Genomic DNA, 21,717 nt, shown 5'->3' with positions numbered 1-21,717 from the left:
TATGTGTGTGTGTGTATGTATATATTTATTTTAGTAAACACATAAAGCAAAATATATCACTATGTTTCTGTAATAAGATAATCATACTAGTTATAAATTAAACAGGATTTGCTTAAGAGGGGGGATGCTGAAATGACAATCAAATTTTGACAGAATTGCCTATTTATTGATCAAAATATGACTTATGCATAATTTACAATATAGACATACAATTTACAAAGTACTAACACGTTACTACATACTATTATATTAATATTATATGTGCACATGCATAGATCCTTTTACATATTAATTTTTCTTATATTTGATTTTTACATTTAATTTTATTAAAAACTCTGTTATTTCTTCATATAATCCACAAGTACTCTCAGACTACTCTCACATTTTGTAAATACAAGCTATAAAACTTCAAATAATACAAATTTTGTCACGAGTTCAGACATCTAAATCCTAAAAACTAATAAAAAAAAAACTGAAACTGCTGAAAACAAAGATCTAAATTAAAAATTTTTGTTTGTTTTTTATATCGAATCAAGTGGTTTGATACATTAGTACATATTTAATTATGAAAAAAATGAGTTAATTTGTAAAAGCAATAAGATAAATAGAGTATAATAAGAAAATTGCGTTTTGTCAGTAATAACAGATGAGTTCAGCATTGCCTTAATAACAACACTTCTGTACTTTGTTTGAAATTATAATCTCATATCATTGTGTGAATCTTTTAATAATAATACAATATACTTATTTTCAGTTAATAAATGATTATTTGAGAGATACATATTGGACTCGCGCAGGAATAACTGGGAGAGACGTCAGAAAATTAAACATTGCTGCCTGTCGTCTGATGTTAGACATACTTCCAGGATTAGAAACTTCAGCAGTATTTCAGCCAGATATGGAAGGTCTTATACACAGATTATTTTCTTGGGCAGAAAAAAGCATTGAACCATTACAGAGTTATTCGACCGGTCTTTTGGCCGCTGCTATGGAAGTACAAGATATAGCTACAGGATTTAGAGATCAAAATGCTAAAATGGTACCATTAATGTTGCAACGATTACATAAGTTGCAGCAGAAGGCACACGAAGACCGTCAGCAAAAAATGCATGAGGATCATCAGAAAAATATTAGGCCATTTGCTCATTTTGGACAAGATAAAAATAGTGTTGATTATATTGATAAAGATATTTCCGAAAAACGTAAAATACGAGAGAAATGGCAGAAAAATGGAATTATGAAAAATCAAGATTCACCTTCTTCCGATGATAATGATTCAATGCACAATTTCAGTGACATGCCAGCTATAAAAAGAAAGAAAAGTAACTCTAGTTGTGAAACGCCTGTAAAAAATAACGAATTCTATCCCAAGATTATGTCCCCACCTTTGTCCATCCCGAAAACCGTGAACAATCATATTAATTTGCAAGTAACACCATCCAAACAAAGTAGTTTACAGTCCACGAGGATATTGAATGTACCAGTATCCGCTAGATGCAATTTGCAAAAGTTATCCAATCTATCTCAAAATTCTAATATACATTTGACACTGTTAGAAGGAAATTCAAATTCTTCGTGGGCTGAGATGGAATCGTATGTCATTGGTAATGTTCAAATGTATCCTCCTACTCTTGCGACTCGGCAGATGCTAATTTTACGATACTTGACACCAATGGGAGAGTATCAAGAGTTTCTTGGTCATGTATTTGAACATAATGCTCTGGACTTAATACTGAAATATATAAACGTACGAGAAACTAAGGATAGTAGACTTGCTTTTGAGGCTCTTAAGTATCTTGCATCTTTGTTATGTCACAAAAAATTCTCAATCGAATTCCTAAATGTGGGCGGTTTGCAAAGACTGTTAGATGTGCCGAGACCGAGTGTTGCAGCAACAGGTGTATCGATATGCCTCTACTATCTGGCGTACTGCGAGGATGCTATGGAACGAGTGTGTCTATTACCGAAACACATAATATCTGACCTCGTGACTTATGCATTATGGTTATTAGAACGTAGTCATGATTCTGGACGATGTCATGCGACTATGTTCTTTGGGTTTTCTTTTCCGTTCAAAGTTATATTGGAAGAGTTTGATGCACAGGACGGCTTGAGAAAATTGTTTAATGTAGTAAGGAAACATCAATGTTTATGGTCACTACACAAAATGAAAATAACTCAATATCTGTTTAACTCAATATTTATGTATTTTATTTATAAAGCACGGAAAATAGAATTTTTTTATTACAAAGAATAGATTACCTATTAATCTTATATAAATTAAAATTATTTCTTATGATAAAATATAATTAAATTCTGTATAGATATCTACTTTGCCAATTTTAAATATTGAAGAAGAACCAACTATAAATGATGATGAAGAATGTGCATCACGACAAATTGTACGGCATGTAGCTGTTGCTTTAAAGAGATATATGGAAGCGCATTTGCATTTAAAAGCAGAACAATTACAACGTGCGGAAAATGTTAGAGTTGAACGTGATACATGGCAACCATCGTTACCACCTTATAAGGTAAGGTGTAAATAATTTGCAGTTAAAGGAGTTTTTTCTCATCAGAGTAATAAAAAATATGAGTAATTTTTTTTATAAATTTTAAAAAGAAAAACGAAAAGTCTAGCTAAAATTTTTTTATCTATATTTTATTAATATTTATTGCGATAAATTTGACCTATCATAGTTTTGAAGCAATAAATTAAAAAAAGTTCTTACCCTTTTTGAGCGTAATTACCGTTCGTATTTGAATATCTATAAAAAATACAAAAAAAATTATGAAAAATTCACGTTTTTATATTTTATAATTTTATAAATTGCATTGAAAATTCAATCTTCAAAAAATTGTGTTGATAGTATTTATAAGATTGATTGTATTTATAATTAAGAACATCTATTTTTTATATTTTGACATATATTTATAGTTTGGAACTAATGAGATAATTTGTTTTAAAAATATCATCGAATTTAAGAAATATATTTTAGGAATATAACGTATTAACATAATTTCGTACACACAATATTTTCCCATAACGTTTCATTATTGTTCTTCCATATAGACATCTTTTTGATATGTGAGAAAATAAATTTTAAAAAAAATTGTTTTATTTTTTATGTATAATGTTATTTTTTTTAAATCACGTTAGATCTTTGTTCAGAATGTTTGGTTCTCAAGTGCTTGTAACTCTTTAGATATTGTCGAAACATTTTAAGAACTTATTTTTATTTTATTTTATTTTACCATTCGATTATATATGATAAAATGGCAAAATAAAAAAAATTTCTTTAACAGTTCTTTCGTTTAAATTACGTTTAACTATTTAATTAAGGGAATCCTAAAATGAAGCCCGAACTCTGACGAAGTCACCAGAGATCGCTATTTTTTCAGCACATCGACATGTCTTTATATACTATTACAATATCTCACATAACCTATAATACACGCAGTCATACGTTCATGTCAATTTTTGTATAACGAATTCGTCGCGCCTAAATCTAATTCTAAGAACTCGACGTTATTTGTTCGTGCAAACTACATGTTTGTGGATAACTATTTCGTAAATACAAGGTTGCAAAACTTTCGTATCAAGCAAATATCACGACTTGACAGCTTGAGACATCATGTTATACTAAGAAATGATAAAAAATATATCAATTTCGAAAGTTTTGGTCGTTCTTAGCATAAACTCTACCTTACAGACACGTATTAATGCATATGCTTTAATCCTGGAAAAGGATTTTCGAATCTGTGGAAGAAAAAAAAAGTATTTGTTATATAAAAATTATATAATTTAATCGGTAATACAGACGGTTTTAGGATCCCATTAAGTAATTTTATTCTGAAATATGACACACACACACGCGCGCGCGCGCGCCTACGTGCACGTGAAATTATTTGCGTATAAAATTATTTGAATTAAATTTTGTTGATCATCATATATAAATCAATTATTATATATTTTACACTTTTAACATATTAAATGTGTATACATATACATTTTTTTAAACGTGTTTTGTAGGCATGCAAATTTAGCAGCGAAGAAGTTCAGGCAAAAGTGGAAATTCTTCAAGAATTAATGTCAGTTAGAGCAGTATGGCCACCAGTAGAAGAACTTTATCGATTAGGTGGTATCACATTGCTTTTGCAAATCATAGCTTTTGCTCGCGAATGGAATTATAGTGGACGGTAAGTGGGTTAAGTAGATAGTAAAATACTACATGTCTACATACTAACAAAAATTCATCAAATTTTTAATTTTATATTTTAATCCTTTCGCAACGGTAACATCGGCTGCCATTATATTATTGCTACATGGCAGTTACATGCTCGCTGTATAGGGACGTTATCGTTATACAGGAGTACAAATTGCGTGCTGTACAGTGCATGGAATGGTTTTGTAAATAGCCCAGGAAAATTAATTTTTTTTGCGCTTTGGAGGTAAAATTGTTATAAAAGATTTGTTTGCGGAAAGTTCTTTGAAATGACGTATACAATATACTAAAATGTCTTGACCACCAGCGAACCTGGAAAACTTACCAGCTTCAAAAAACTGATAAAAAATGCGGTTTTTCAAAAATTTCTTAGAAAATTTTTATTTTACCGAAATAAAGGTCAAAATCAAAAAGAAAACTGATAAAATTATGAACAATTTCGATTTTTTTTTAAGGTCGTACGATCAATACTTTTCATAATAGATTTTTTTTTAATGTTATATTTTGATTGTGATTTACCATATGCGAAAAATGTATATAAACAGTCTTAAAACTTGTGAAATTAAAGCTCCTGACTAGTCACGGCGGCCATGTTGGAATCGTGACGTCAGAAGCGAGGAATGACACATTAATTTATATTGCGTGCCATTTTTTAATAAAGCCAATTTGGATGATATGAAATGACGAGATCACTTTAAAACACTTGTAAAAATCGATGAAAACTGTCCTTTTCTTCTTTGACAGTCAGAAAATAGTCGTAAAAGACACGTAAAGTGAGCCTATATTCGAGCAGAAACATACGGTCCGACTGTTGAAATGAGTAAAATATACGCTGGTACATATAAAATTCCAAGATAACTTTAGTTTTCATCAATAATTACGACTTTGATAAATACGAGACAAATCACATTCACAATTAATCAAGTAATGAAATAGCATGCAACATAAATTTCGTCGTCAAAACGTCACTTTTCCACGCCTAAGTTCGGTTATTTAACTTAGTGCGGCGCTGTAATACACAAACAAGCACGAGCCCATGTCCGTGTCCGTGTGTTCGCCTGCGGCGCGCTGAGTGAACGAGACAAGCTCCTCACACTAGCTTGTTTCAAGCGACCGAAAATGCTCTCAGCCGCTCGGTGGCTCTAGGCATCAATAAGGGGCAATAATATCCTAAATAACATATAAGTTTTAATAAATTGTAATAATAGTGTACCCTTAATCCAGTATAGTATAAATCATATTAAAACGAAACAGTTTACGAGACATTTAATTGTTTACGATTTTTTATGCGCGTTATATAATATACCACCCCCTCCCCTTCATAAACTCGAGTAGTAAGAATAGTTTAATAGAAGTAGAATTTTATCGAAAAAAAATTATAAACCAGCATTTCTTTTCACGAAAGTTTCGAAAGGCTATCAGAAAAGAAATGCGATGTTCGAGACTCGAGACTCTTGTCTCAAGAAAATATGCGAAAAAAATCGAGTAATTGCAAAAAGCACGTTTTATAAAACGAAAGAATATTAATTGTATTAAAAAAATGGATATAAAAAAATGTAGGTATTCGAAATAACTAGAAAATGAGACGTGGAACATTAAAATCGATCTATTAATTCAGTAGAAAAAAAAATATAAAACGCCTTATGATGAAAAAGCCCTTTTTTTCATTCGCTCTCTGTTTATTGAGATTTAACCATAAAGGTTTGAAATTCTCATAAAATGTAGCTCTCGTAACAAACAAATCTAGCCCTGAACAAGCCTAAAATGTTTATTATAGTTTTTGCAAAAAGCCATTTGTTTATTAAAAACTTATCTGTGGAAAATTTAATTTCTGCAGCTTTGAGCAGTCACACAGCAATTTACAGGAGTGATTTTTCTTCAAGAATTGCACTATCACGTACACTTACTAACAAAATGATTTTTTGCAATTAAACTGTACGTGCATAAAAACGCCTTTAAAAAGTGGATATCTTTTTTCGTATAAAAAAAATGGAAATAATTTCGATAATATGCATCATATCAAATAGCCGTGTGAAGCATTCGAAATCTGACATTTTTCTACGAATTAAAAAAAAAGATTACCCTCCGATTATTAGGACCCAAAATAACAATTTTTTTCAAAAAATCACTGTTGCTTTAATTGTTAATTAGAATTGTACATTATTAAATAGAATTGTAAACTGTTACAAGAGCAAAGTAGCCACGAGCAGAATTAGTCGCTACTTCCACAATAGAAGCATCATAATTTGTGCTGCCAAAATATGAAGTTTTAGATTTTGTGCTCCCTTCGTTTCATTGGAAACTACCCCCAATCTCTATCAGGCTCAAAAATAAAATATCCTTCGCCAGGAGAATCAGTCGTTACTTCCACAATAGAAGCATCATAATTTGTGCTGCCAAAATATAAAATTGTAGATTTTGTGCCCCCGCCGCATTTCTTCGGAAATTTATGGCGAATCTTTACTCTTGAGCCTGATAGGGATCAGGGGTAGTTTCCAATGGAACGGAGGGAGCACAAAATCTGAAACTTCATATTTTGGCAGCACAAATTATAATATTGTGTAAGTAGCGATTGATTCTGCTCGTAGCAAAGAGCTTTGCTTTTGAACCTAATAGTGTACAATTCAGTTAGAGGTTGGTTCTTAAGGAATGGATCAATATATTAACTTTTTTTTAATAGCACAAATTAGCACAAAATGAGCATTAAATAGTTCAAAAGGTCTTTTTTGATTCTACTCATTTGATCCTGCTAGCTTGACAGGAGTGAGTTCTTGGCTGAGTAATTAGGAGCCTTAACTTGAAAATGCTTTTTTTTTAACTCCGACTAATAGTTCTCGAGATATTGTGTTTCAAAGATATTATGGGATCCTCAATTTACGTTAAAATTTATTTATTAATGCAGATATGTGTAATCAAATTCAAAAAAATAATATTCGTATTTTTCTCAAAATTTACATGTATTTATACCATCCTAGTTGCCACTTTCCAAAATTTATTTTTGGAAAAACAGCTTCCATAAAAATTGCCTTTTTAAACATTTTTTTAAAAAACGTGTTTTCCGTTATTTTTTTTATAAATATCTCAGTTTTTAAAAAACTTATGTAAAAAGTATACCAAATTAAAGCTTAGAAAGCTTCTTATAAAATGTTTTTTTTCTGTCCGTTAATTTTTGTACAAAATACAGTTTCCAGATATCACAGAGAATCCAAAAATAATTCTTTTTTCATTCCCAACTTACGATATGAATTCTTTTTTCATCCCATTTTTGTTTTTAAAAGTATTCTTAAGGGTCCTAAAAGAATTCATTTTTATGTTACCAATTGTGAATTCTTTTTCAGATTTAGAAGGTACTCTTCTTTAGTCTAAATAAATTCGCAATGAAATCGAAATAATTTTTAGATTTTAATGGAGTTCTAAAGCTATTCATTTTATACTCTTTCTGGAATCCGAAAGTTAAATAGGTTTATTTGATTATTGAAATGCTCCGAAATACTAAATAAAAAATTAAAATATATTTTGTGACAAAAATGTTGTAAAAAAAAATATTTTAAAAATATTATAAATTAGTTGTACATAAATCGAAGTAAAATTCCCTGTATTAAAATTAATTTAAAAAAAAAACAAGTAAATTAGGTCAATTAGGAATCGGCGTTGTAATTGATGCGCTTAAGTAACTAACCGAGCTTAGTGTCTTGAAATATTTTTCACATTCGTGTATGTATACGGATATGTAAAAATTAAAAATGGCTGATCCAAAATAGTAGGAAAAATTCGAAAAAGTTGATAATTAGCAAATCAATATGTTTCTAAGATTTCCAGAATTTTTTCGAACTTCGAAAGATTTCGAATTTTTCCTACTATTTCGGATCAGCCATTTTTCATTTTTTACATTGTATTTGTCCCTAAAAATCTTAATCCTAGTAGTATACACATCAAAATAACAAAATCAATTTTGGAAGTTACACGTTTTTTCCGATTCCCTTTTTACTTATTACAAAATATCTTTTGTGCTACGACTTTTTCGACTTTCTTGCCCAAAAATTCTTTTTCAATTTTTAAATTAAAAAAAAATTAAAATTAATACATTATAACTCGAGATACAAGAAAAGAACATGTCGGGTTAGAATTATTCGTTGTGTATGCACAGGGATTTTTTTGAGTTGTGTACTGAAAGTTAATATTCCCTTTTTGATAATTAAGGTATGAAAATCAAAAAAAGCATATATGTAATTATCACACTACTTAGCCTCTGTGGTACCAGCCAGTCGTTATTATCAGAATTAGCGATCTGAATAAGACTATACTTGTATCTGCGAAACTATTGGTCCTAAAAATATGAAATAACTAAAATTCAAGGGAATATCTATTAAGAAGTTAGAAAGTATAGTAATCTTAATTTTTCCAAATACACCGTTTTTACATAAGTTATGAACTATAATTTTCAGTCAAAAAATTTTTTGCAGAAAACTTCAGACAATTATATCTATCACGAAAATTTATGGACAGAAAAGAAAAAACAGTATTTTATAGTTCTCTGAGTTTTAATTTAATATATTTTACTTTTTACACAAGTCCTTTAAGAATTGAGATATACATAAAAAAGTAACGGGTAACACGTTTTTTTAGAAAATGTTAAAAAAAGGTGATTTTTCTGAAAGCTGTTTTTGAAAAATGTTAGAAAATGATACGCAACTAGGATCGTATATAAATACACGTAAACTTTAAGAAAAATGCGAATATTATTTTTTCCAATTCGATTACACATCTGTCTTGATAAATAAACTCCTATTTGAACATAAATTGAGGATCGTAACATATAAAACACCATATCTCGGGAATTATTGGTTATACGAGGTTAAAAAAAAAGCGAACTAATTTTATAAGTTTTTTTTTTAACTAATTTTATAACTTTTAAGACTATGTATACTTTTCACAAACGATAAGTTATTGACAATATAAAGACAAGCAAGTTATTCATTAAAATGTATTACAATTTGAGAAAATTTATATCTCGGTAACTATTCATCGTACAAAGTTCAACAAAAAACAATTTTGTAAGGAATTAAAAAAATCTTTCGATTTGATAATATATATATATAAATATTTTTTACGTAGGAGTAACCGAATCCGAGATGTTTACTATAAAACTTAAAAGATTCGTTCAAAAATAAAGGGAAACATTCTTAAAATTGTATTTCGAAAACTATTGGTAGTACAAGAACGAATAAAAAACGATTTTGTACGCAATTCCATAACCTTCAATTTCCATAAGACGTATTTTGTAAAAGTAGCCAGATTCGAGATATTTACGAAAAAGGTTTGAAAAATCGCTTCGTTCTCGAAATGATAAAAAATACAACATTCTTTACAAAATTCTATCACGGAAAATATTGATCGTACGACCTTAAAAAAAAAACAAAATTGTTTGTGATTTTATCAACTTTTTTTTTGATAATGATTCTTATTTCGATAAAGTGAATACTTTCTGAGATATTTTTGAAATATCGCATTTTTGGTAAGTTTTTTGAAGCTGTAAAGTTCGCTTGCGGACTTTTAGTATGTTGTATAATACATCATTTCGAACAATTTCCTGCAAACAAATCTTTTATGGTAATTTTGCCTTCAAAAAAATATAATTTTCTAGACTAAAATTACAATAAAATAGTAACCACTATTAAAAACATTTTATTAATATAATAATATATAATATGTTAATGAAAAACATTTATTTTAAAAATTCAATAAATAAATAAAAGATCTAATTAATTTAAAAATTAAAAAGCAAGATAAAGGGCTATTAGCCAAGTAAGATCTTTAACTAAAATGTCAAACAATAAATAGTACTCTAAAACATACAAAAGACGGTACATGCGCAAACAATTAAAGTTTAATTTAATTTATAGAACGGTTATTTTTTACTTACTGTTACAATATTCGTATGTTTTAGCCGCATTTCAGGCCATTATAAAAAAAATACATAATATTGAAGCGCTGCACACTTCCGTGTAAAGGTTCCAGTTCCACTCACTACACTATTCTGAATCCATCAAGGTGCAATTCCGATGATGGTTAAAAGAAAATTGTAAATATCTATAAGGTAGATAGAAAAATAGTAAAAAAAAAACGTGAACTAGGACAATAAGGAGCAGAAAACTCGTCTGAACGCAAGAGTGTGCAATACATATAAATTTACAAAGTAAATTGAGATCCAAATCAAGAAAAAAATCTAGATTTTCTGTAAAAAAACTTTTTAAAAAATGAGACAGTTGGTATGTAAATATATAAGTAAAAAACTAAAATTTATTTGTGCGTGCGTGCGAAGATTGTTCCTAGTTATCACGAAGATAAAACATAATAGTAAATCAAACTGTTTCTATTGTTCATATACATGAAATAAAGAAAGATCGCGTGTTGTGTTTTAAAAAATCATACTGTATATCGATTTAAATAATTTGAAATGATACAGCAGCATAATAGGAATTTTGGGCCCCGCACGTAATCGAGCGCCACAGGCGACAAAATAAACACAGATAAAAGAATATTTTGTACGAAGTTTCATCCCAAAAAACCCACACTCGAGATATCGAAAAAAAATAGATTTTTTATTAATATCTTTTTTTCGCTAAATTTAAACGGATCTTTAAAAAAAAGTCATGGGTATCAATAGTATCAAAAAAATTAGAGTAAAAACTTTTTTCATTCTTGAAAAATTTAAGAATTTTTAAAATCATATTTTTTATATGATGTGAATGTTTGACCACTCCTAAAATAATTTAGCAGCTAAATCTTATCACATATTATATTCAATTAATTTTTTCAGATTTTTAGATTTGGTGGAACATATCAGAAAACAATCATTTTTTCATCACTTTTTGACCTAAAATATACCAGTTAACATATTTGAAGTTCTTAAATATAATTGTACTTATCTTCGATCCTACATCAACAGACAATAATTTAAAACTTTAATATTATAGACTTCGCATAGATTAAATAACGAGAATTCCATTTTTTCTCATTTAGAAAAATTAATTTAACTGATTTTAGTATTTCTTCCATTTATTATTTCTTCCATTTTAAATAGATCCTATAGATAAAAACCTGATATTTCTTGATATTATATTAAGGTAAGTTTATCATGTTTATATGCTTAGCAAAGTTAGAAATTGGTCTTTGCTTTAAACAAAAATGGAATAAATATTGAAATAAGTTAAATTAATTTTTCTGAATGAGAGAGAAAATGGAATTCTTGTTGTTTAACGAAATAATACTTTATAATATTAAAAATTCAACAATAAGAAATAGATGTAATGACTATAATGGTCAAAAATCTTTAATGTTTAAATAATTCAATCTGAATTATATACTTCATTATTATGTACATGCATATATATCATTTGTAGTGCGCGCCGAATTGGTTTTTTATAAACGCAATTAAACTACTGTAGTAATATCACACATTAAATTGATAAGCAATTTTAATTTTCAATAAAATTTTAATAATTTAATGCTCAATCAGGCATTCTATTAGAAAGATGTTAATATGCTGAAAAACTAAATAAATTTATTGCAAAAAATATTACCTCGGCCTGGAATCCGGATCTCTATATTTTGTATGAGCGTTCTAAGCTTTTAGACTACCGAGGTCCTAGTAATATTCTTAAATAAATTTATTTACAGTTTTTCAGCATATTAACATCTTTCTAATAATAGGATGCCTAATTGAGCATCAAATTATTAAAATTATTCAAATTATTAAAATTGCTTGCAATTTAATTCATGATAATACAACAGTAGTTTGTGTTTATAAATCCGAGAAACCAATTCGGCGCGCAGTTCGAATAATTACACATATGCATGTACATATACAGGATGTCCCATTTTAAATAATGTATTAAGATTTCTCGAAAACTATGGTAGATACGGAAAATGTTTCGAACAAAAGTTGTATGGTTCGGAGGGAGACATAAGAAGGTACCATTGATTTGACTTTGGGTGGCGTCCGCAAGGTCGAGGTCACATCGATTTTTTTTTATGGAACGCCCTATTTTTGATATATATACATATATATTTATACCGGGTGTCTGAGACTACCCGTACATTTCTTTTATCTTGGAAAGAGAGCATTTTAGGAAAAACCTTCATATAACTTTCAAACGACTATTCAAGGTCGAACCAATGACACCATCTTATGTACACCTCGAAACCATACAACTTTCGTCTGAAACATTTTTTTCTAAAATGCTCTGTTTCCGAGATAAATGGGGTGCACGGGTGATGTCAGATATCCGATATATATAATATTAGATTCACATGAAAAAAAAATTTTTTGTAATCGGCCTTTCAGCTCAAAAGCTTCCATTTCATGCCCAAAGGACACCCAGAAATTTTTATCAAAAAATATTAAGGTTTAAAGATCGCAAAACGATTTTTAAATCAAAGTTTTGATTTTCTTTAATACATATTGATTTGATGCAAAAATGGCTTAATCTATATTTTAAATGTAGTACTGTATATTTTTCTGGTCGCTGAACACAATGCAATAATTCATTTAGTTCTATATGCCTTAAGAAATACAGCCCGATTAATGTGAAAAAAATGACTAAATTTCGAGTTTAAGATTGATTTTTGCAAGTTTTCCAGCATTCAAATAGTTTGTTACTTTCCTTAAATTGTAGATCTTGCTTCAAAACAAGATCTAATTGGAATTTTTCTGGAACCTTCTACAAGGCTAATTATTATAAATGCAACTCTAACACGCGCACACACACGCGCGCACACACTTACTCATACACACGCGCGCACGCACGCACGCACGCACGCACGCACGCACGCACGCACGCACGCACGCATCCAGAACACTATATCACAGGGTGTCCGCAATTTTTGGCCAAGTGCTTTTATGTAAATAAAGCGGATTAAACTGAGTCGAAAAACTATTTTACTATTTTTACCGATCTACCAATCTACTATTTTGCAATTTTCGCAATAATTAACGAGATATTATTAAAAATTGTCGAATATTGATCTTTAATTTTTTTATTCAAATACTGTTAACTTTATAGAAAAACTACGAGAGACAAAAATTGTTTAGTTTTTTCATAGAACTCTAAGAACTTTTTCAGAATTTTTTATCAACTGTTTAGTACTTATTGGCAACTATTTTTACCAACATGAGAAAATACAATATTAAAAAATTCTGGAAAAATTCTCAAAACTTCATGAGAAGAAAATAAACAATTTTTGTCTCTCGCTGTTTTCTGTAAAGTTGATAGTATTTGAATAAAAAATTATTGAAAACCAATATTCAGGGATGTTTAATAAATAATATCTTGTTAACCATTGCGAAAATTACAAAATGGTAGAGGATTTTTTGACTCACAAAGGAACCCCGCGAGGGGTCAGATTTTAATGAAATTTTATGAACTTGTCACATAAAGAGATGAATATAGAAAATATCAATTGAGGCGTAAAACGGTTTGAAGGAATGAAATCACTCCTTACGTGTATAGCTGTTTTCAGCTTTTTCCGTTATATCTCGAAAACTATTCGAGATATCAAAAAATATTTTATACAAAAATTTTACAACAAAATTATTTCTATTTATTTACATCAATAATATTTTTAATAAACTTTTTTTTTCAAATTAAAAAAAATTTATTTTTTAAAAATATTATTGATGTGGATGAACAGAGGTAATTTTATTGTAAAATTTTTGGGAGTTACAAATTCATAAAGTTTCATTAAAATCAGAATTTGACATCTCGCGAGATTCCCTTGTCAATTTAGTTCGCTCTACCTGCCCACGAGCATTGTCGGTTGAATTTTCGAATGCCCTGTATATAAATTTACTTCTACATATTCGCAAATTTCTATTAGGCAGACAGATAAGTTACACCCATGAATCATGAAAAAAATGTTCATATACGAGATTTGTTAATGTTCTTCCCTAACGTTCAATACTCTATTCGGTCTCGGTTTTTCATATACCGCTATTATTTTATATTGAGAAGTATTGTAGATACCGGTATTGTTGATAATAAAAGTATTTGTTAATGTTCTTTTATGTAACAGAATATCAATATTATCATTGATATTTAAGAATATTTAATAAATATAAGGTTATAATTTTGTTGATTGTGAAGTGAGCTGTATATATTCATACGTCAAAGCTATATACACATTTACAAATAATTTTTTTATAAATAAATATATAAATATATAATTATAAAAGTTCTTAGATATAAAAAAATAATGTTTTATATAATATAATAATAGCAATACCGGTATAACACCGATATTATCGAAAATTTCGATTGAATACCGGTATATGACGTTCAATACTCTATTCGGTCTCGGTTTTTCATATACCGCTATTATTTTATATTGAGAAGTATTGTAGATACCGGTATTGTTGATAATAAAAGTATTTGTTAATGTTCTTTTATGTAACAGAATATCAATATTATCATTGATATTTAAGAATATTTAATAAATATAAGGTTATAATTTTGTTGATTGTGAAGTGAGCTGTATATATTCATACGTCAAAGCTATATACACATTTACAAATAATTTTTTTATAAATAAATATATAAATATATAATTATAAAAGTTCTTAGATATAAAAAAATAATGTTTTATATATAATAATAGCAATACCGGTATAACACCGATATTATCGAAAATTTCGATTGAATACCGGTATATGACGTTCAATACTCTATTCGGTCTCGGTTTTTCATATACCGCTATTATTTTATATTGAGAAGTATTGTAGATACCGGTATTGTTAATAATAAAAGTATTTCCGTTTTTAGTCCCTGATTTATGTAATATCAAAAAATACTGATATAGATCTGGTATTTTTCATATTTTTAATTCCTGCCAGTAAGGTTTCCCATTCCAACTCTATTATCATTTGCTTCACTGATAATGCGAGATCGAGCATTGCCGTGAAGAAGGATCATTTTGCGTCGTTTTCTCGCATTTGGAGGTTGTTTTTGATCTAATGCTTGCTTTAATTTGTGTAATTATTGTCGATAACGATCAGCGATGACAGTTTCTTTCGGATTTAACAGTTTATAGTATACAATACTTTTCTGATCCCACACTAAATATACAGCTACTTTTGAGCCATAAATATTACGCTTCGAAGTGAATGTTGCTGGTTGGCTTGGATCAACCCATTTTTTCATTTGGAATTATCAAAATAGATCTATTTTTCATTTCTGGTAACAATTTGATATAAAAAATTCTTCTTTTTTTATCTAGCAATCAACGAAATGCAAATGTTCAATCGATTTGCAATGGCATTTCCTGATAACTGATGTGGAATCCATTTTCCTTTATGAATTTTTCCTTATGAATTTTTTTCGTATCACGTAAATGTTTAGTAGCTGTTATACGATCAATATTTAATTCTCTAGCAAGTTTTGAAGTGAATTATGCTGGATTTTCATCAAATAATGCTTGCAAATCTGCATTTTCTAACTTTTTTGGCTGTCTTGAGTTGAGGCTGTCTGATCTTTGTTGACATTGAAATCACTACTTTTGAATCGTTTGGACTCATATTCACATGTCTTAATTGATGCAGCAACATTACCATAAGTTTCTATCAAAATTCTATGACTTTCAGCTGCCGTTTCCTTCTCATTAAAAAATAAAAGCTAAGGAAATACTCCTTAGGAAGCTCCATTTTTTAAATGGTATAAACATAATGTTTACTGCATTTATTGTTGATAAATGATTAAATATCACGGAGTAATAGTAAAGCAATAGCTGCGATTGGAATATTTTTGACAACACTGAAATTAGTGCCATCTCTTGCAAAATCCTCAAAATTAAATTACACTTCTAATACAATTATATTTAAGTTGAGAATAACTTAAAATATGTCAACTAGTATATTTTAGGTCGAAAAATGGGTCAAAAAAACGGGTTTTATTCTTTTTTTGATATTTTTTCGACATGTTCCACCAAATTAAAAAATTGTAAAAAATTTTAAAGATAATATATGAGATTTAACTGCTGAATTATTTTAGAAATGGTCAAACATTCAGATCATACAAAAATATGATTTTAAAAATTCTTGAATTTTCAAAAAACAGAATTTTGAACTAAGAATAACAAAAAGATTTTTTACTCTAATTTTTTTTGTATTCTTTATCCATGATTTTTTTTTAAATCTGTTTAGATTTAGCGGAGAAAAAGACTAATTAAAAATCACATTTTTTTCAGTATCCCGAAATAGTGTGGCTCTTTTGCGATGAAACTTTGTACAAAATATTCTTTCATCTGGATGTTTATTTTGCACCCCTGTCAAGCTGGCAGGATCAAATGAGAAGAATTGAAAAAGACCTTTTGAACTATTTAGTACTTATTTTTTTTGTGCTAATTTGTGCTACAAAAAAAATTTTTGTACCGTATACCATTTAGAAGAAACATGTGATACTGCTAACTTAACATCAAGTTAGCAGGACTACAAAAAAAAGAAGAATATGAAAAATAAAATAAGATTTGAATAGTATTGATTTTGTGCTAATTTGTGCTGTCAAAAGAATTAATATGGTATATTGATTCATTCTTTAAGGACTAACTCCTAATTGAATTAGACTCAAGAATAAAGTATCCTTCGTCACGAGCAGAATCAATCGCTACTTCCACAATAGAAGCGCTATAATTTGTGCTGCTAAAATATGAAGTTTCAGATTTTGCACCCCCACCATTCCTTCGGAAATTCATGGCGCAGGGTACTTTACCCTAGAACATAATAGGAGTCAGGAGTAGTTTCCAAATGAACGGGGCAAACAAAATCTGAAACTTTATATTTTGTCGGCACAAATTATAACGCTTCTATTGCGGAAGTAATGATTGATTCTGCTCGTGGCGAAGAATACTTTACTCTTAAGCCTAATTAGGAGTTAGTTCTTGAGGAATATATTAACTTTTTTTTGATAGCACAAATTACTACAAAATCAGTACTATTCAAATCTTATTTTATTTTTCTTTTTTTTTTTGTCTTACTAACTTGATGTTAAGCTAGCAGTACTATACGTTTCTTCTAAATGACATATAATACAAAGTTGTTTTTTGTAATACAAATTAGCACTAAATAGTTCAAAAGGTCTTTTTTGAATCTGCTCTTTTGGTCCTGTTAGCTTGATAAAAATTCATTTTGCTCTTTGTGGCAATCGATTACGTGCGGGGCTCGAAATTTTCCTTATGTTGCATACCTTTTAGTTGCGTTTTTAACATTGAGAATAACTCGATCGGGATTGAAACATATGTTTTAGAATTATTATCTGTTGATTGATATTTTAACATTAAAGACCTTGCTTGGCTCGTAGCCCTTTATTTTGTCTGTTTAAATATGTTTAAATATTTATTCTTATTTTGATATACAGAATGTTCGAAAATTCAACCGACAACGCTTGTGGGCAGGTAGAGCGGACTAAACTGAGTCGAAAAGTCCTCTACCATTTTGCAATTTTCGCAATAGATAACAATATATTATTTACCAAATATCACTGAATATTGATTTTCAATAATTTTTTACTCAAATACTATCAACTTTACAGAAAAACATTGAAAGACAAAAATTGTTTATTTTCTTCTCATAAAGTTTTGAGAATTTTTTAAGAATTTTTGAATACCGTATTTTCTCATGTTGGTAAAAATAATTGCCAATAAGAAAATGCAGTACTAAAAAGTTTATAAAAAATTCTGAAAAAATTCTTAGAGAATTCTTAGAGAATTCCTATGAAAAGAAAATAAACAATTTTTGTCTCTTGCAGTTTTTCTGTAAAGTTTCTTAAATAGTATTTAAGAAAAAAATTATTGAAAACCAATATTTGACAATTTTTAGTAGTTAATATCTTGTTAACACTAACAGTAAGACTCGCATATACATGAGTTCGTTGAGCCAACGGTTATCAGCCGACTTCACATATATGTGAGTTCACTAAGTCAGCGCTTATCGGTCGAGTTCACGTGTATGTAAGTTGATTAAAGCCCATACTACAATTGCGTAAGCATAGTTGTAAGTGGTTGTAGTTGTAAGAACTAACCAATCACAGTCAAACACGAGGAAAATATTTGACTGTGATTAATCAATTCTTACAACTACAACCACTTACAACTACACTTACGCAATTGTAGAATGATTTAACACGTCTTAAGCCCGATCTACAATTGCGTAAGCGTAGTTGTAAATGGTTGTGAAATGTTGTAAACGGAAGTTTTAACCTGCTACTCCCGATTCTAAAGCGTGTTGTAAAAGATGGTTCAACTTTATCTTTCACGATTATGACTACATAAAACGTAAGAGTGAACCAATCAGAGTGCTATCACGTATCTACATCGTCCTTTTTGTCTTAACGTATGGAAATGAGTGCGAAGTGTCCTTTTCATATTTTATTGTGTTTATTTTATGATATATTATTTGACGGATTTATTATATTACGATTATGTTATATTATGAGTATGGAACACGGAGAAAGTGTTATGAGCAATGTTCAATTTAAAGATGAAAGTTCGTTGAATCTTTACTCGATTATAGATTAATATGTTGTACAACATTTACTGCTACTACTCCCTTTTAACTTACTAATTTTACACCTATGTTTACGCAATTGTCCAGTTTTACACAATAGGCTCGCAAGCCGCAAGCTGTAAGAAATTACAGTCAAATATAAGAAAAATAATCGACTATGACTAGTTAATTTTTTACGGCTTGCGGTTCTATTGTGTAACAGGCCTTAGTTAGCAATTATTAGCTTGTATTGATTGTTGCGAAAGGTATAAATGATATGTATACTATAGTAACATATATATACTATAGTTATATTATATATAATAAATTATATAATAAATTATATATATATATATATTTATTATAGATCAAAAGCTGTATTTATAAATTTAAAGAAAATACCCTTAAAAATCTGTAAAAGTGACTACGAGGTGTACGCTGATACCTATTGAATGTTAGCGATCAGGTATCAGACAACAGTGATGAAGAATAGATGATTGGTAATAAAATTTAAAAAAATGTCAACGGCAGCCAGTAGTTCTCGTCATTATATGCCGGTAAGAGCAAACTTTTTTCTGAAAAGTGCGAGCGTCAAAGTTAACTATTGCGAAAATTGCAAAATGATACAGGACTTTTTTATTCAGTTTAGTCCGTTCTGTCTGCCCACGAGCGTTGTCGGTTGAATTTCCGAATATTCTGTATAATATACAAGGTGTCTTATTTTAACTTAGATACTAAAATATCTTGAAATACATTTTCGAAAAACCTATTTCAAATATAAGGTGTAATAAAAAGAAATCTATTATTTTTGCATTAAATTGAAGGCTTTATTTAGTATAGTTAGAATGATCCGATTTAGGTCAAATACGCACCGTTTTGTTCGATAATTTGTTGCCATTTTGAAAGTAATTTCATTATGCCTCTCTCATAGAAACCCTCATCCCTATTGGCAAAAAACTGGGACAGTCGATTTTCACAAGTTTCTCTTGAGGCGAATTTTTCACCAGCAAAATCATTCGCCATAGACAGGAACAGGTGGTAATCACTTGATGCCAGGTCCGGACTATAAGGTGGATGCATAAGAACCTTCCAACCAAGCTCCCGGAGCTTCTGGCGAATCACTATCGATGTGTGGGCCTGGCGTTGTCTTGATGGAACACAACTCCTCTCCTATTGGCCAAAGCTGGCCGCTTCTGGGCGATTGCTTCTTTCAGACGATCCAATTTTTGACAGTACAGGTCCGAATTAAGAGTTTGGCCGTAGGGTAGCAGCTCATAGTAGATGATTCCCTGCCAATCCCACCAAACACACAGCAAACCTTCCTGATCGTCAATCCTGGCTTGGCCACCGTTTGCGCCGGCTCATCGCGATTCGATCACGACTGTTTTCGCTTGACGTTGTCGTAAGTGACCCACTTTTCATCACCAGTAACCATTCGCTTCAGAAATGGGTCGATTTTGTTGCGATTCAGCAGCGATTCGCTGATGGAAATTCGGTCCATGAGGTTTTTTTGCGTTAACTCGTGTGGCACCCATACATCGAGCTTCTTTTTGTATCCAGCCTTATTTAAATGGTTCCAAACGGTTTTTTGTGCAATGTTTAGCTCCTGGGCAATCGAAACAGTGCTTACATGACGGTCGGACTCGACGATTTCCATTATTTTATCGACATTTTCGACAATTGGCCTTCCAGAGCGTGGTGCATCTTTGACATCAAAATTACCGGAACGGAATCGACGAAACCAAAATTGCGCGATATTGACTGTTACAGTATCAGGACCATAAACACTATTCACATTTTCAGCCGCCTGGCTTGCGTTTTCGCCTTTATCGAAGAAAAACTGTAAAATATGGCGTATTTTCTCTTTGTTGGTGTCCATCTTTGACACGCGCTCAAACAATACTGACTCAAACAATCACAAAACTGTCTGAGAAGTTTTTTTAGTACGAAATCTTATCTTTCTAATGCCATTTGGCGTAACCCGATCGCACTTATACAACGCGAGATACAGATTACTAAAGCCATCTATTGGAAAAATAATATATTTCTTTTTACTACACCTAATATAAAAGTTATAGTTTGAAGAGGACTATCAGATAAGTTATTTAAATTTTGAATTATGGGTCCACTTTGACTCAATAAGGCTCAGGTTAATTTTTTTCGATAAAATAATCTTTTACCAGGTGTAGAAGTATGAAACCGGAATTTCCCTATATATGGCACTAGCTATCAGTTTAGAGACCGCAAGACCGCATCTGCAGCGCCATCATCTCTCTCTAACAGCTGACAAAGATTTCCAACACACAACAACCCAAGTTCCATACACCGGTATATTTTTTTATAACCTTAAACATGTCGAGTTTTGTGCCTACGAACTACGATTTGCGGACAGCATTGGTTTTCTGTTATCATTTGAAGAAAACTGCTGCAGAATCGCATCGAATGTTTGTCGAAGCTTACGGTGAACATGCTCTTGGTAAAACACAGTGTTTCGAGTGGTTCAAAAAATTCAAAAGTGCTTTTGACGTGAGAAACGAAGAGCGTGGGAAACCATCGAAAAAGTTCACAGACAACGAATTGCAAGCCTTATTGGATGAAGATGATACTCAAACTCAACAAGAACTCGCGGATCAATTGAATGTGACGCAGAAAGCCATCTCCATTCGTTTGAAAGCTATGGGAAAGATTCAGAAAGTGGGAAAATGGGTTCCGCATGAACTGAATGAAAGACAGCAAGAAAATCGAAAAACCTCTTGTGAAATGCTGCTCGACAGATACAAAAAAAAGTCATTTCTCCATCGAATCGTGACAGGTGATGAAAAATGGATATATTTTGAGAATCCTAAGCGTCGTAAATCATGGGTGAATCCTGGCGAACCATCGACATCCACTGCAAGACCAAATCGCTTTGGAAAGAAGACAATGCTTTGTGTTTGGTGGGATCAGAAGGGTGTAATC

The 21,717-nt window shown here is 30.2% G+C and overlaps 1 protein-coding gene across 1 annotated transcript in view; it reads left to right on the top strand.

Moving 5' to 3' along the window:
• Positions 1–21,717, top strand: part of LOC108752109 (protein mahjong) — a 99,600-nt gene that overhangs the window by 3,763 nt on the left and 74,120 nt on the right. The window contains exons 3-5 of the mRNA XM_018492734.1: positions 755–2,131; positions 2,325–2,534; positions 4,034–4,200. Of these exons, the coding sequence (XP_018348236.1) occupies positions 755–2,131; positions 2,325–2,534; positions 4,034–4,200 (1,754 nt within the window). The remainder of the gene's footprint in view (positions 1–754; positions 2,132–2,324; positions 2,535–4,033; positions 4,201–21,717) is intronic.

The sequence above is a fragment of the Trachymyrmex septentrionalis genome, unplaced genomic scaffold (genome assembly GCF_001594115.1).
Source record: "Trachymyrmex septentrionalis isolate Tsep2-gDNA-1 unplaced genomic scaffold, Tsep1.0 scaffold54, whole genome shotgun sequence".
Lineage (NCBI taxonomy): Eukaryota > Metazoa > Arthropoda > Insecta > Hymenoptera > Formicidae > Trachymyrmex > Trachymyrmex septentrionalis.
This window is presented reverse-complemented; position numbering and strand designations above follow the sequence as displayed.